This window comes from Mytilus californianus, unplaced genomic scaffold, assembly GCF_021869535.1.
Source record: "Mytilus californianus isolate M0D057914Y unplaced genomic scaffold, xbMytCali1.0.p SCAF_11, whole genome shotgun sequence".
Lineage (NCBI taxonomy): Eukaryota > Metazoa > Mollusca > Bivalvia > Mytilida > Mytilidae > Mytilus > Mytilus californianus.
The window spans coordinates 21,591,874-21,608,325 of NW_026262593.1; the positions used below are offsets into that span (position 1 = coordinate 21,591,874).

At 32.8% G+C, this 16,452-nt stretch overlaps 1 protein-coding gene across 1 annotated transcript in view; it reads left to right on the top strand.

Moving 5' to 3' along the window:
- LOC127720827 (uncharacterized) overlaps positions 1 to 15,184 on the top strand; it is a 73,500-nt gene extending 58,316 nt beyond the window's left edge. The window contains exons 15-19 of the mRNA XM_052227576.1: positions 1,717 to 1,862; positions 2,564 to 2,740; positions 3,322 to 3,480; positions 8,321 to 8,463; positions 15,106 to 15,184. Coding sequence (XP_052083536.1) covers positions 1,717 to 1,862; positions 2,564 to 2,740; positions 3,322 to 3,480; positions 8,321 to 8,463; positions 15,106 to 15,184 — 704 coding nt within the window. The remainder of the gene's footprint in view (positions 1 to 1,716; positions 1,863 to 2,563; positions 2,741 to 3,321; positions 3,481 to 8,320; positions 8,464 to 15,105) is intronic.
- Positions 15,185 to 16,452: the final 1,268 nt, after the last annotated feature.

Here is a 16,452-nt window from a genome sequence, read left to right on the forward strand (position 1 = left end):
GTTATGCTTCTTTACAAATGAACAAATTGCTGAATTTTTGATTTCCGTTCTCTAACTTTAGTTTGTCTCAACCAAATGATATGAAACTTACATCCAATGCTCATTACCACAAAACATAGATCTAGTTTGAATTTTGGTGGGGTCACTTTTACCGTTCATTTTTAAAAATAAATTAAAAAAGCATTGCTAATGTATTATTGACTTGCAAGTGAATAATTTGACCTCATGTGAATCCATATTCATGTACTTCAATTAAACCCCTTAGCTTGAGATGGGTTATGCAATGTACTGGGGGTGTTCAGCTATTAAAAGAAAAAGAATGTCAACATTGAAAGTGCAACAAGGATGAATCATTTCGTTGACTGATTTGATCCACAAAAAATCATTTTTTCTCGGGGGAAAAATGATGATCAACATATTTTTTTAACCTACAACATGAAATCAAACAGACCCAGAAAAATTCAATTGCATTAGGTTGCTCTCTATTTCTTTTTGTACTTGTGTTTATATTTGGTTGTATGACTGGCGGCAGTCTTTGGAGGTCATCTCAATGGTTTGTTAGACAATGTCCGGATTCAAATTACATGAAATTCTGATATATATTAAGTGAGTCCATGCATTTATAATTGTTTATTTTAGACTTTGAAATTTCAATACATGTTTTAGTATGTAAAAAATCAAATATGAGAATCTGAATCAAATCGTTGAATATGAATTTGACAGTTAATGCCCCCATAATATTGTGATAATATTAATGAATCTTTGTCATTAAAAAATTATTTTTCAGGCTGCTGATGAGATGTATAAAACTGCCATGTATGATGAAGATGAAAATGTCCGTTACGAAGCTTTACTGCAGTATCAAGCACATCCTCAAGCTAGGGTTATTGCACCTCTTAATGCGTAAGTAATTAGAACTAGAAATAAGGCCTTGGAAAGTAAGTAAGTTGCTCATTGAAATTTTAATATCAAATCACTTGCCTCCCACTTGTCAAATAATTTCTTGCATAGATATTTATATTTACTAAATTTCAGTGATTTTATTCTGTTTGATGTTTCCAGGCAAGAAAGTGTTAATGGAACTGGTATTATTGATCCCTATGAGTCTGGAATCATGGAAATGGCATCTCAACTCAGAGAAAAACGAGACTTGGGAAGTTTTCTAAAAAAGTTTCCAAAGTTGAACTTTAAACTCGAGGCTCCAAGTGTTGATTGGAGAAAAATGTTAGGATCTGAGTCTGTAGGTGCTGCCTTCGGTATCATCATGTATAATATGCTGGATCTGAAAATTGGTAAGTTGATTCTTCCTAGAAATATAACAGTTACACTTCAAAGTTTTAAGACCTCTGATATTGCAGGGATCACATACGCTTAAGTACTTGAAATTAAGAGCACAATCTGTCAAGAAAAATAAATACTGTTCAAATCAAGGAAGCAAGTGACTACTTATTATTGAAAATTTCTAGATTTTATATTTTTTAGAGTGCATGTTAGAATTTAAGAACAACAAATCAATTTAATGATATGACTTAGATTCAACATTAAACCTAAAATATAGGACTATGAGTGAACGTAATATATTTTCAATGTTTCAAAGCATATGAATACGTGGTTGTCTTCTATGAAAAAGTAAGGTTGTAGTTCAGCTATAATATGTGTATTTACTAAACATCTGTGTAATATTTTGTAAACATCAATGTAATATTTTTTTTGTAGAACCTCTAAGTGGTCATTTGAGAATACATGTTCATGATGAGGCCTATGCCAGAGTGCTTCTTGGTATTTTGGATACAACCTTGGATTTTTTTGTAGCCAGACTTTGTTTTAAAGGAGGCACCCGGTACAATCTGAATATTCTACAAGTATGTTAATTGAAATTTAGATGCCAATAATAAAAGGCACTTTGAAGACTCTACTTTGTAGTGACTAATGCATACAAGGGATTTGCTTCTGTCTATGTTTAACCCCACTCTCAGCACACTATTTTAAATCGTGGTGGCCAGGATTTGATTAGGATTCACTTGAAAGTTTTTCTGTCGAAGGTGGTGATTCTCTCTAGGTATTCTGGCTACCTTTGTCGTTATAAAAACTGGACACCACGATTTAAGATAATGTGCTGAGAGTCTGGTTTAACACCAACATAAATCAATCAATCATGAGTTGATATAGTTATAATTGACAGTCACTTGTTTTTGTTTCTTTATAAACTTTTATTACTCAAAAACAACTTATTTTAAGTACACAATTTTTTCACAGAGTTTAGTTTGATTATAATATTGTTTGAATTCATTAATATTTTCCACTTGTATAACATGTTTTGGAAATAGTTCCCAAACAAGATTTCAAGGAGGCTGCAACATCAGAAGAATACATCCTTAAATAAAAACACATTATGAAACCAAATGGACTTATTCAGATATGCAATTTCTATTGTACATTATTTTGTGCATCCTTGTTATTGTTTTGTCCAAATTAAAATGTTCAGAACATGAATGGTATCACATAATTTATTATATATTGGTGTTAGATTGTCTAGGAAATTGTAATTGCTGTTTGCTTTCAGGAAAATGACATGAAGAAGATTGTTCAATTGGCCACACAGTTTGACAAGAAAGTGAAAGAGATTGTTGAGGGCATTGCAACAGGAGTGCAGATGTTTAAAGACCTGATTGGTGGTCAAATAAGCATGAAAGAAATTGTTAATGAATTCATAGATGCCTTGAAGGAGTTGCCGGTCAAGGTAAGTTGATTTCTGACAAACATTGTTCCTATTGAATTTTGTTTTTTCGTGTTTGACTAATAAGGACTGGAAAATGATAATGTTTAAATTGAGGTCTTCTTAATCTTAAATGTATTCTATAACTAAACAAAAACAAAATAATTCAAATTTTAAAAGGAACAATGCTAAAAAATTTGTCAGAAATCAACTTTTTATGTTTGAACATAACCTCCAGGATAAAGTCCAATAATATTTACAAATAATATAAAAAATAATATAATCAACTTTTTATGATTAAATTTTGAACAGATTGAAAATATATCATTGATATTTAACACAAGCAGTTTTGTGAGGTGAAACATGTATTTTCATCTTTAAGAAGATATTTTTTTTTTACTCAGATGAATTAATCAAATAGTAATGGATTTTTGTTAGAAGAAATTTAAAGGTCCCAGTTAATAAATTACACAGAGAACAATAGCTATTGTTTCTCTTCAATGGAACAATATAGAACTGATGGAAAAGTTTCATTTGGTTGGCAATAATTATTGTATTTGTTGATTCCTAATGTGGTCTTATGATTTTCTTGATTTTTAAATCAGGTTAAAGATCTTAGAAACAAAGCAGCCAATGTGATGAAAATGTTAGGACAGCTTGATGAGGAAGAGTTACCTCCCTTTTTAAGACCACTCAGAAATCTGATTGTTAAAGTAACAACAGTCTTTAATGATGTTAAAACAGACATCATGAACTTTTATAATGTAAGTTGCTATTTAAGAAAACTGATGAATACTTAACATTCTCAAGCATAAATTTACTTATGTAAGCATTTATCAAAGAATAAAAATCTTTCAGTTAGCATGACACTTGACCTGATAAGATTTCCATATGTAAAGAAGATACCAATCAGAAACCTAATAAAATTAAGAAAGAGAGTATATGCCCTGATAAATATAAAAAGCATAAAACAAAACAATTTTCCAAAAAGCATTGTACAGAAACAAGACTGAGAGCAGAAGTAATATCTAGATGAAAAAAATAATTTATCTATCTTTGTAACGTTGATTTTTTAATCCCCACCTATGATAGTGAGGGGCATTATGTTTAATGACTTTGCATGAAGTTATCGTCTCTCAACTTTAAAAGTAGTACACATTTCTTTATCATGTGAACTTTTATTAGCTCAACTGACCCTTTAGTGAGCTTTTCTCATCACTGGACGTCCGGCGTCCGGCTTCCGTGGTCCATCGTTGTCCGTTAACTTTTACAAAAATCTTCTCCTGTGAAACTACTGGGCCAAATTTAACCAAACTTGGCCACAATCATCATTGGGGTATCTAGTTTAAAAAACCAACAATGATGGCCGCCATGGCTAAAAATAGAACATAGGGGTAAAATGTAGATTTTGGCTTATATCTCTGAAACCAAAGCATTAAGAGCAAATATGACATTGGGTAAAATTGTTTATCAGGTCAAGATCTATCTGCCCTGAAATTTTCAGACAAATCGGAAAACCTGTTTTTGAGTTGCTGCCCCTGAATTGGTAATTTTAAGGAAATTTTGCAGTTTTGGTTATTATCTTGAATATTATTGTAGATAAAGATAAACTGTAAACAGCAATAATGTTCAGCAAAGTAAGATCTACAAACAAGTCAACATGACCAAAATGTTCAATTGACCCCTTAAGGAGTTATTGTCCTTTATAGTAAATTTTTAACAAATTTTTATACGACCGCAAAAAATATTTGCAGTCGTATATTGGTATGATGTTGGCGTCGTCGTCGTCGTCATTGTCGTTGTCGTCGTCGTCCGGCGTCGTCCTGCGTTGTCCGAAGACACATTGGTTTTCGCACTCTAACTTTAGTTTAAGTGAATGGATTTCTATGAAATTTTACCATAAGGTTCAATACCACAAAAGGAAGGTTGGGATTGATTTTGGGGGTTATGGTACCAACAGTTAAGGAATTAGGGGCCAAAAAGGGGCCAAAAATAAGCATTTTTGTAGCTTCCAGACATAACTTGTGTGTTAGTGTATGGATCTCTCTGACATTGTACCACAAGGTTCCATATCACACAGGGAATGCTGGGATTGATTTTGGGGGTAATTGCCTCAAAATATTAGGAATTAGGGGCCAAAAAAGGGGCAAAAAACAAGCATTTTTCTAGTTTCATGACAATAACTTGTGTGTAAGTGAATGGATCTTTCTGAAATTGTACTACAAGGTTCCATATCACAAAGGGAAAGCTGGAATTGAGTTTGGGGGTAATTGCCCAAAACGTTTAGGAATAAGGGGCCAAAAAGGGGCCAACAATAAGCATTTTTCTAGTTTCCAGACAATAACTTGTGTTCAAGTGTATGGATCTCTCTGAAATTGTACCACAAGGTTCCATATCACACAGGGAATGCTGGGATTGATTTTGGGGGTAATTGCCTCAAAATATTAGGAATAAGGGGCCAAAAAAGGGGCAAAAAACAAGCATTTTTCTAGTTTCATGATAATAACTTGTGTGTAAGTGTATGGATCTTTCTGAAATTGTACTACAACTTCCATATCACAAAGGGAAAGCTGGAATTGAGTTTGGGGGTAATTGCCCAAAACGTTTAGGAATAAGGGGCCAAAAAGGGGCCAAAAATAAGCATTTTTCTAGTTTCCAGATAATAACTTGTGTTCAAGTGTATGGATCTCTCTGAAATTGTACTGCAAGGTACCATACCACAAAGGGAAGGCTGGGATTGAGTTTGGGGGTGATGAATCATAAGGGGGTTCAAAAAATTTGGGGGGGGGTTTCCATTTTTTTCTTTTTTCCTTTTTTTTTTTCTTTTAAAATTTTCCATTTTAAGTTGGTTATTTCTGTTTTATATTTAAAAGCAAATAATAATGATATGGTAGGAGATACACACCAAACAGGATGTGTAAATTATTATATAATAAGTATTGTGCAATAGCAAGAAATTTTCAATTGCACAGTATTGCACAATAGCAAGAAATCTTCAATTGCACAGTATTGCGCAATAGCAAGAAATCTTCAATTGCACAGTATTGTGCAATAGCAAGAAATATCCAATAGCACAATATTGCGCAATAGCAAGAAATTGTAAATTGTACAGTATTGTGCAATAGCAAGAAATATTCAATTGCACAGTATTGTGCAAAAGAAGATACTTCGTATAAATTGCTTATTTCTTGACCAATTTCAATGGGGTTTTATTCTTGAATTCTTGGGGTTCTTTAATATGCTGATTCTAACCGTGTATTAAGTTTTTGGATATTGGGCCCCGTTTTTAAATTGGTCCACATTGAGGTCCAAAGGGTCCAAAATTAAACTTTGTTTGATTTTAACAAAAATTGAATTCTTAGGGTTCTTTGATATGCTGAATCTAAACATGTATTTAGATTTTTGATTATGGGCCCAGTTTTCAAGTTGGTCCAAATCGGGGTCCAAAATTAAACTTTGTTTGATTTCAACAAAAATTGAATATATGGGGTTCTTTGATATGCTGAATCTAACCATGTATTTAGATTTTTGATTTTTGGGCCCCTTTATCAACTATGTCCACATTGAGGTTAAAAGGGTCCAAAATTAAACTTTTTTTGTTTGATTACATCAAAAATTGAATTCTTGGGGTTCTTTGATATGCTGAATCTAACCATGTATTTAGATTTTGGATATTGGACCATAATAGGTGAATGTCCAATTTAAAATTTTTAAGTTCTTAGACCACATTCATTCTGTGTCAGAAACCTATGCTGTGTCAAATATTTAATCACAATCCAAATTCAGAGCTGTATCAAGCTTGAATGTTGTGTCCATACTTGCCCCAACTGTTCAGGGTTCGACCTCTGCGGTCGTATCAAGCTGCGCCCTGCGGAGCATTTTATTGTAAATTTTTGTAATCTTACAAAAATCTTCTCCTCTGAAACTACTGAGACAAATTAAACCAAACTTAGTCACAATCATTTTTAGGGTACCTAGTTTAAAAAATGTGTCCGATGACCCCGCCTGCCAACCAACATGGCGGACATGGCTAAAAATAGAACATAGGGTCAAAATGCAGTTTTTGGCTTATATCTCTAAAACTAAAGCATTTAGAGCAAATTTGACATAGGTAAAAATATTCATCAGGTTAAGATCTATCTGTCCTGGAATCTTCAGATGAATCAGACAAGCCGTTGTTAGGTTGCTGCCCCTGAATTAGTAATTTTAAGGAAATTTTGCAGTTTTTGGTTTATCTTGAATATTATTATAGATAGAGATAAACTGTGAACAGCAATAATGTTCAGCAAAGTAAGATCTACAAATAAAACAACATGACCAAAATAGTCAATTGACCCCATAAGGAGTTATTGCCCTTTAAAGTCAAATTTAACAATTTTTCGTAAATTTTTGTAATCTTTTACAAAAGTCTTCTCCTGAAACAACTGAGACAAATTTAACCGAACTTGGCCACAATCAGCATTAGGGTATCTAGTTTAAAAAATGTGTCCGATGACCCTGCCTGCCAAACAACATGGCAGACATGCCTAAAAATAGAACTTAGGGGAAAAATGCCGTTTTTGCCTTATATCTCTGAAACTAAAGCAAAAGTATAACGGTTGCATTATTCCATGCATCGATTGTAATGAAAAATATCAGGTGAGCGACACAGCAAGGAGCCTCTAGTTTTAACTCTTGCCATACAGGGCCGTAATAACAGGGTCATATCTATAATACTGTTATTTGGCTCCAATGGCTCGCCATACTTTTTTAGGTTCATCTTGAGCTCGAATACAAACTTCGAAATTAGAAATCAGATAAAACTGGATCTCCTGGAGGGGTGGGCTTCCCTTTGATGTCTTGACACATGAAGTTCAAAAGCTGAAAACTTCAAAAAATAGTGTAAACCCTCAGGCTTATAACTACTGATCATCTTTATTATTGATATAGGCCTAGGAAATAACTACTTCCGGTTGCGGGACCAGTTGTAGTCAAAAATAAAAAAAAATCAGGAAATTCATGATTTTTTGTGGAAATTACCTTCTTTGGACTGCTGTACCTAGATCAGTTTCACTCCCAACTAAGAGCTGTGGTGGTTAATGTGTTCATTGGGGTTCACTCTACATGTAGACTACAGTTGGATACATCTATCAGTATCCCTCAGTCTTTCAGGTCAAGAAATAGGACGATTAATCATCAAAATTGACGCTTTTTGCACCTGATGACCAATTTTTGGGGCAAATTCCCATCCACCCACCCCTACTTCCTCACCCAACCACCCCATCCATGCAGTGATCACCTATATTGGCTTTAATAGGTACAGCTCATTTGCATGTAACTCTCTTATTTTTGCAAATAAACAAAAATTATACATTTTCAGAAAACAGTTCAGCATATATATTAAGGGTTTAATATCATATGCCAAGTTATGGTTTTGGTCCTTATTTCATGCTTCATTGAACATGGAAAAAGTGTGCGTGGGGCATTGTGTCCTATGGCCTCATATTATTGTTCAATAATTTTTAATAGAAAAAGTTTCACTATCTGATTTACCCATGTATTTAGGCAGGTGGATATATACTTCAAGACTGGATGTTTATTTATGATTTTTATTTCATTTTTCAGACATTGGTTCAGACCATCACTGTTATAATTCCACAGAATGCCAAACTTATTTATGAAAGTATTGTTGATATCATTGATGCCTTTAAGTTAATAATGAAAGATCCTAAAACTGCATTAACTAAGATTGGTAAAGGTGTTGTACAGTGAGTAGAATTTTTTTGTTTAGGGTACTTTGATACTGATATAAGAGATGATTCCATTTCTCTTTTTATTGTGTTTCCCCTATTTTTAACCTCAATTTGTGCATTATTTTCTTTATTTAGCATAGTAATTGTCACCTGTTTCTGTGTTTATATTTGTTTTTTTTATAAAGAGTAATATGTAGAAAGACGGGTGTCATATGATCTTGACCTTAGTTAAGTAGTTAGTTGACCTTCAATTAAACATTTGCAGTATAAGTATTCAAATATTTCTGAAATCTGGCTAGACTTTTTAGCTCACCTGGCCCACAGGGCCAATTGAGCTTTTCTCATCACATGGCGTCCATCGTCCGGCTTCAATCATTAACTTTTACAAAAATCTTCTCCTCTGAAACTACTGGGCCAAATTTAACCAGACTTGGCCACAATCATCATTGGGGTATCTGGTTTATAAATTGTGTCCAATGACCCAGCCAACCAACTAAGATGGCTGCCATGGCTAAAAAAAGAACATCGGGGTAAAATATAAATGTTGGCTTATATCTCTGAAACTGAAGCATTTAGAGCAAATCTGACATTGGATTAAAATTGTTTATCAGGTCAAGATCTATCTGCCCTGAAATTTTCAGACAAATCGGACAACTGGTTGTTGGGTTGCTGCCCCTGAATTGGTAATTTTAAGGAAATTTTGCAGATTTTGGTTATAATCTTGAATATTATTGTAGATAGAGATAAACTGTTAGCAGCATAATGTTCAGCAAAGTAAGATCTACAAATAAGTCAACATGATCAAAATGGTCAATTGACCCCTTAAGGTGTAGTACCACCATTGATTTTCCCCTATTAGTCTTGTTAAATTTGCACTTTTCAAAAAATTGTGCAGAATTTATCTTTATTTCAAATAAAGAAATACTTGGCATGAGTAAAGTTTTATCCTGTCCAGTACTATAGAAAAAATTTCACATACATTTCATTGCACAAAAGAAAATAACCATCACTGGAAGTTAACCAATCAAATTTTCCCCCTTTTTTAACCTGTGTACAAGCTTTAGTAACCATGTAACCTCAAGTTTCCAAAATATTCTATAGAAACCCCAAATAAAGAAATAATGGTGCTTTGAAATACCCAAGATATATGTTTATGACTCAGAAATGTTTTACTGCAATGAAATGTAGGATCAATTACCTACAACTGTCAAATTCAAGGGAATATTTTTTTCGACCTATTTTCGTATGCAACCGGATGTGACGTACTATGATTTGGTGGTATTACACCTAAAGAAGACTTTTTTGTTGAATAAACTGAATGTGACTTTTTTCCTTTGTAATACTGGTTATTTCAAGCATTCCTGTCAAGTTTTGTCATAATCAGTTCAATAGTTTGAGAAAAATCTAGTATAATGTAAGACGACATCTACAGCGATTCGAGCAAAATTTCTTCGAAAAATTCAAACCAAGCCACATCATGATAGAATATAGTGTGGACCAATAAATGACTAAATATTTATCTCATCTGCCTACAAACAGTTGAATATGATACAAAAGATGACTTTAGGATGATAAATACTACTAATGGACCTCTTATTCTTCCTTATAAAGTCTCTTTTGGTCCATTTATACCTCTCATTTCCTCAAAATTTCTACTTTTTAGGCCAATAAATAAAAATTTTGATGTAACTTTCACTCATTTATGATAGAAATGTTATTATAAATGATTAATTGAAGTATTCAAGCTGCTTGAACTATCCGTATAAAAGTTTACTGTCTCCAAGGAGGTTTCAATAAGTCCTTGCGTAAAACTTAAATTTACGCCGCGTTCCAGAGAGGGACATAAAAAACTTCTCTTTTGGTGAATAATTTGTTGTTACTACTTTAAAAATAATTTCATTTACTTAAAACTATATATTTATTAAAGTATTTCCTAGGAAAATTTTTCTAGTATAGCAGAATATAAGAAATAAGGAGAAAAAGCTCCCCAAGACTCTAAGTATGGCTTGTTCTGTCAACTAATATTCATGGTAAAGTCCTATTTCAAGGAAATTTTCTCATAAAATGTATTTTGGAGACTCAATCCACTCAGAATATTTCATTATTTGTAATATTTCACTTAAATAGCAAGAAATTTTAACACATGAGAGTACTCACAAGGTCAAAGGTGCATGTACAGCTTCCCATATTAAAGAAGACTTTTTTGTTGAATAAACTGAATGTGACTTTTTTCCTTTGTAATACTGGTTATTTCAAGCATTCCTGTCAAGTTTTGTCATAATCAGTTCAATAGTTTGAGAAAAATCTAGTATAATGTAAGACGACATCTACAGCGATTCGAGCAAAATTTCTTCGAAAAATTCAAACCAAGCCACATCATGATAGAATATAGTGTGGACCAATAAATGATCAAATATTTATCTCATCTGCCTACAAACAGTTGAATATGATACAAAAGATGACTTTAGGATGATAAATACTACTAATGGACCTCTTATTCTTCCTTATAAAGTCTCTTTTGGTCCATTTATACCTCTCATTTCCTCAAAATTTCTACTTTTTAGGCCAATAAATAAAAATTTTGGGGTAACTTTCACTCATTTATGATAGAAATGTTATTATAAATGATTAATTGAAGTATTCAAGCTGCTTGAACTATCCGTATAAAAGTTTACTGTCTCCAAGGAGGTTTCAATAAGTCCTTGCGTAAAACTTAAATTTACGCCGCGTTCCAGAGAGGGACATAAAAAACTTCTCTTTTGGTGAATAATTTGTTGTTACTGCTTTAAAAATAATTTCATTTACTTAAAACTATATATTTATTAAAGTATTTCCTAGGAAAATTTTTCTAGTATAGCAGAATATAAGAAATAAGGAGAAAAAGCTCCCCAAGACTCTAAGTATGGCTTGTTCTGTCAACTAATATTCATGGTAAAGTCCTATTTCAAGGAAATTTTCTCATAAAATGTATTTTGGAGACTCAATCCACTCAGAATATTTCATTATTTGTAATATTTCACTTAAATAGCAAGAAATTTTAACACATGAGAGTACTCACAAGGTCAAAGGTGCATGTACAGCTTCCCATATTAAAGAAGACTTTTTTGTTGAATAAACTGAATGTGACTTTTTTCCTTTGTAATACTGGTTATTTCAAGCATTCCTGTCAAGTTTTGTCATAATCAGTTCAATAGTTTGAGAAAAATCTAGTATAATGTAAGACGACATCTACAGCGATTCGAGCAAAATTTCTTCGAAAATTCAAACCAAGCCGCATCATGATAGAATATAGTGTGGACCAATAAATGATCAAATATTTATCTCATCTGCCTACAAACAGTTGAATATGATACAAAAGATGACTTTAGGATGATAAATACTACTAATGGACCTCTTATTCTTCCTTATAAAGTCTCTTTTGGTCCATTTATACCTCTCATTTCCTCAAAATTTCTACTTTTTAGGCCAATAAATAAAAATTTTGGGGTAACTTTCACTCATTTATGATAGAAATGTTATTATAAATGATTAATTGAAGTATTCAAGCTGCTTGAACTATCCGTATAAAAGTTTACTGTCTCCAAGGAGGTTTCAATAAGTCCTTGCGTAAAACTTAAATTTACGCCGCGTTCCAGAGAGGGACATAAAAAACTTCTCTTTTGGTGAATAATTTGTTGTTACTGCTTTAAAAATAATTTCATTTACTTAAAACTATATATTTATTAAAGTATTTCCTAGGAAAATTTTTCTAGTATAGCAGAATATAAGAAATAAGGAGAAAAAGCTCCCCAAGACTCTAAGTATGGCTTGTTCTGTCAACTAATATTCATGGTAAAGTCCTATTTCAAGGAAATTTTCTCATAAAATGTATTTTGGAGACTCAATCCACTCAGAATATTTCATTATTTGTAATATTTCACTTAAATAGCAAGAAATTTTAACACATGAGAGTACTCACAAGGTCAAAGGTGCATGTACAGCTTCCCATATTAAAGAAGACTTTTTTGTTGAATAAACTGAATGTGACTTTTTTCCTTTGTAATACTGGTTATTTCAAGCATTCCTGTCAAGTTTTGTCATAATCAGTTCAATAGTTTGAGAAAAATCTAGTATAATGTAAGACGACATCTACAGCGATTCGAGCAAAATTTCTTCGAAAAATTCAAACCAAGCCACATCATGATAGAATATAGTGTGGACCAATAAATGATCAAATATTTATCTCATCTGCCTACAAACAGTTGAATATGATACAAAAGATGACTTTAGGATGATAAATACTACTAATGGACCTCTTATTCTTCCTTATAAAGTCTCTTTTGGTCCATTTATACCTCTCATTTCCTCAAAATTTCTTCTTTTTAGGCCAATAAATAAAAATTTTGGGGTAACTTTCACTCATTTATGATAGAAATGTTATTATAAATGATTAATTGAAGTATTCAAGCTGCTTGAACTATCCGTATAAAAGTTTACTGTCTCCAAGGAGGTTTCAATAAGTCCTTGCGTAAAACTTAAATTTACGCCGCGTTCCAGAGAGGGACATAAAAAACTTCTCTTTTGGTGAATAATTTGTTGTTACTGCTTTAAAAATAATTTCATTTACTTAAAACTATATATTTATTAAAGTATTTCCTAGGAAAATTTTTCTAGTATAGCAGAATATAAGAAATAAGGAGAAAAAGCTCCCCAAGACTCTAAGTATGGCTTGTTCTGTCAACTAATATTCATGGTAAAGTCCTATTTCAAGGAAATTTTCTCATAAAATGTATTTTGGAGACTCAATCCACTCAGAATATTTCATTATTTGTAATATTTCACTTAAATAGCAAGAAATTTTAACACATGAGAGTACTCACAAGGTCAAAGGTGCATGTACAGCTTCCCATATTAAAGAAGACTTTTTTGTTGAATAAACTGAATGTGACTTTTTTCCTTTGTAATACTGGTTATTTCAAGCATTCCTGTCAAGTTTTGTCATAATCAGTTCAATAGTTTGAGAAAAATCTAGTATAATGTAAGACGACATCTACAGCGATTCGAGCAAAATTTCTTCGAAAAATTCAAACCAAGCCCCATCATGATAGAATATAGTGTGGACCAATAAATGATCAAATATTTATCTCATCTGCCTACAAACAGTTGAATATGATACAAAAGATGACTTTAGGATGATAAATACTACTAATGGACCTCTTATTCTTCCTTATAAAGTCTCTTTTGGTCCATTTATACCTCTCATTTCCTCAAAATTTCTACTTTTTAGGCCAATAAATAAAAATTTTGGGGTAACTTTCACTCATTTATGATAGAAATGTTATTATAAATGATTAATTGAAGTATTCAAGCTGCTTGAACTATCCGTATAAAAGTTTACTGTCTCCAAGGAGGTTTCAATAAGTCCTTGCGTAAAACTTAAATTTACGCCGCGTTCCAGAGAGGGACATAAAAAACTTCTCTTTTGGTGAATAATTTGTTGTTACTGCTTTAAAAATAATTTCATTTACTTAAAACTATATATTTATTAAAGTATTTCCTAGGAAAATTTTTCTAGTATAGCAGAATATAAGAAATAAGGAGAAAAAGCTCCCCAAGACTCTAAGTATGGCTTGTTCTGTCAACTAATATTCATGGTAAAGTCCTATTTCAAGGAAATTTTCTCATAAAATGTATTTTGGAGACTCAATCCACTCAGAATATTTCATTATTTGTAATATTTCACTTAAATAGCAAGAAATTTTAACACATGAGAGTACTCACAAGGTCAAAGGTGCATGTACAGCTTCCCATATTAGGTGTAATACCACCATTGATTTTCCCCTATTAGTCTTTGTTAAATTTGCACTTTTCAAAAAATTGTGCAGAATTTATCTTTGTTTCAAATAAAGAAATACTTTGCATGAGTAAAGTTTTATCCTGTCCAGTACTATAGAAAAAATTTCACATAACATTTCATTGCATATAAGAAAATAACCATCACTGGAAGTTAACCAATCAAATTTTCCTCCTTTTTTAACCTGTGTACAAGCTTTAGTAACCATGTAACCTCAAGTTTCCAAAATATTCTATAGAAACCCCAAATAAAGAAATAATGGTGCTTTGAAATACCCAAGATATATGTTTATGACTCAGAAATGTTTTACTGCAATGAAATGTAGGATCAATTACCTACAACTGTCAAATTCAAGGGAATATTTTTTTTCGACCTATTTTCGTATGCAACCGGATGTGACGTACTATGATTTGGTGGTATTACACCTTAAGGAGTTATTGTCCTTTATTGTAATTTTTTAACAATTTTTCAATCTTTTACAAAAGGTTTCTCCACTGAAACAACTGAGACAAATTTAACCAAACTTGGCCACAATCATCATTAGGATATCTAGTTTCAAAAATGTGTCCGATGACCCTGCCTGCCAACCAATATTGCTGACATGGCTAAAAATAGATCATAGGGGTAAAATGCAGTTTTTAGCTTATATGTCTGAAACTAAAGCAAAAGTATAATGGTTGCATTATTTCATGCATCAATTGTAAATAAAAATATCAGGTGAGCAACACAGGCTCCTTGGAGCCTCTAGTTTATTTGTCTTATGTTGTTTTCAATTAAAGAACTTAATAATGTTATGGTTACTTATTTGCATATTTTTGTTGCAGGATTTATACGTCTATAAAGGCTTTACTAGATGTGAAGAATAAAACACAAGAGGCTTGCTTCTTCTTGAAAGGTAAGTAAATATACAAGCAACAATATTGTCTTCCCAATGCAGACAGAGCATATAGATTTAACTTAGTCTATCCTCTCTTCGTCATTGTCAAGTAAAGGCAAGATTTATTACACTGTTAAAGTTACATAAATGCAGCTTTTATGAATGAAATACTGTAAAATAAAGACCTTAGTTTATTTGTGTAGGCAGTATGAATTCCTGAGGTAACACTTGTAACAAAGTTATCATCAGATATAGTTTTAAGCTCACCTGGCCCGAAGGGCCAAGTGGGCTATTCTCATCACTTGGCGTCCGTCGTCTGTCGTCCGTCGTCCGTTGTTGTCCGTCGTCCGTCATCCGTTGTTGTCCGTCGTCGTTAACTTTTTAGCTCACCTGGCCTAAAAGGCCAAGTGAGCTTTTCTCATCACTCGGCGTCTGACGTCCGTCGTCCGTCGTCTGTTGTCCATCGTCGTTTACTTTTACAAAGATCTTCTCTGAAACTACTGGACCAAATTTAACCAAACTTGGCCACAATCATCATTGGGGTATCTAGTTTAAAAAATGAGTCCAATGACCAGGCCCCCTAACCAAGATGCCTGCCATGGCAATAGAACATAGGGGTAAAATGTAGATTTTTGGCTTATATCTCTGAAACCAAAGCATTTAGAGGAAATCTGCCATTGGTAAAATTGTTCATCAGGTGAAGATCTATCTGCCCTGAAATTTTCAGACAAATCAGACAACTCATTGTTGGGTTGCTGCCCATGAATTGGTAATTCTTAGAAAATTTTGCAGGTTTTGGTTATTATCTTCAATATTATTATAGATAGAGATAAACTGTAAACAGCAATAATGTACAGCAAAGTAAGATCTACAAATAAGTCAAACATGACCAAAATGGTCAATTGACCCCTTAAGGAGTTATTGCCCTTTATAGTCAATTTTTAACAATTTTTTGTAAATTTTTGTAATCTTTTACAAAAATCTTCTCCTCTGAAACTACTGAGACAAATTTAACCAAACTTGGCTACAATCATCATTAGGGTATCTAGTTTAAAAAATGTGTCCGATGACCTGGCCAGCCAACCAAGATGGCCGCCATGGCTAAAAATAGAACAGGGGTAAAATGCAAGTTATATCTATTATTTTAGCTCACCTGGCCAGAAGGGCCAAGTGAGCTTTTCTCATCACTTGGCGTCAGTCTTCTATCGTCCGTCGTTGTCGTCGTCCGTCGTCGTTAGCTTTTACAAAAATCTTCTCCCCCGAAACCACTGGGCCAAATTTAACCAAACTTGGC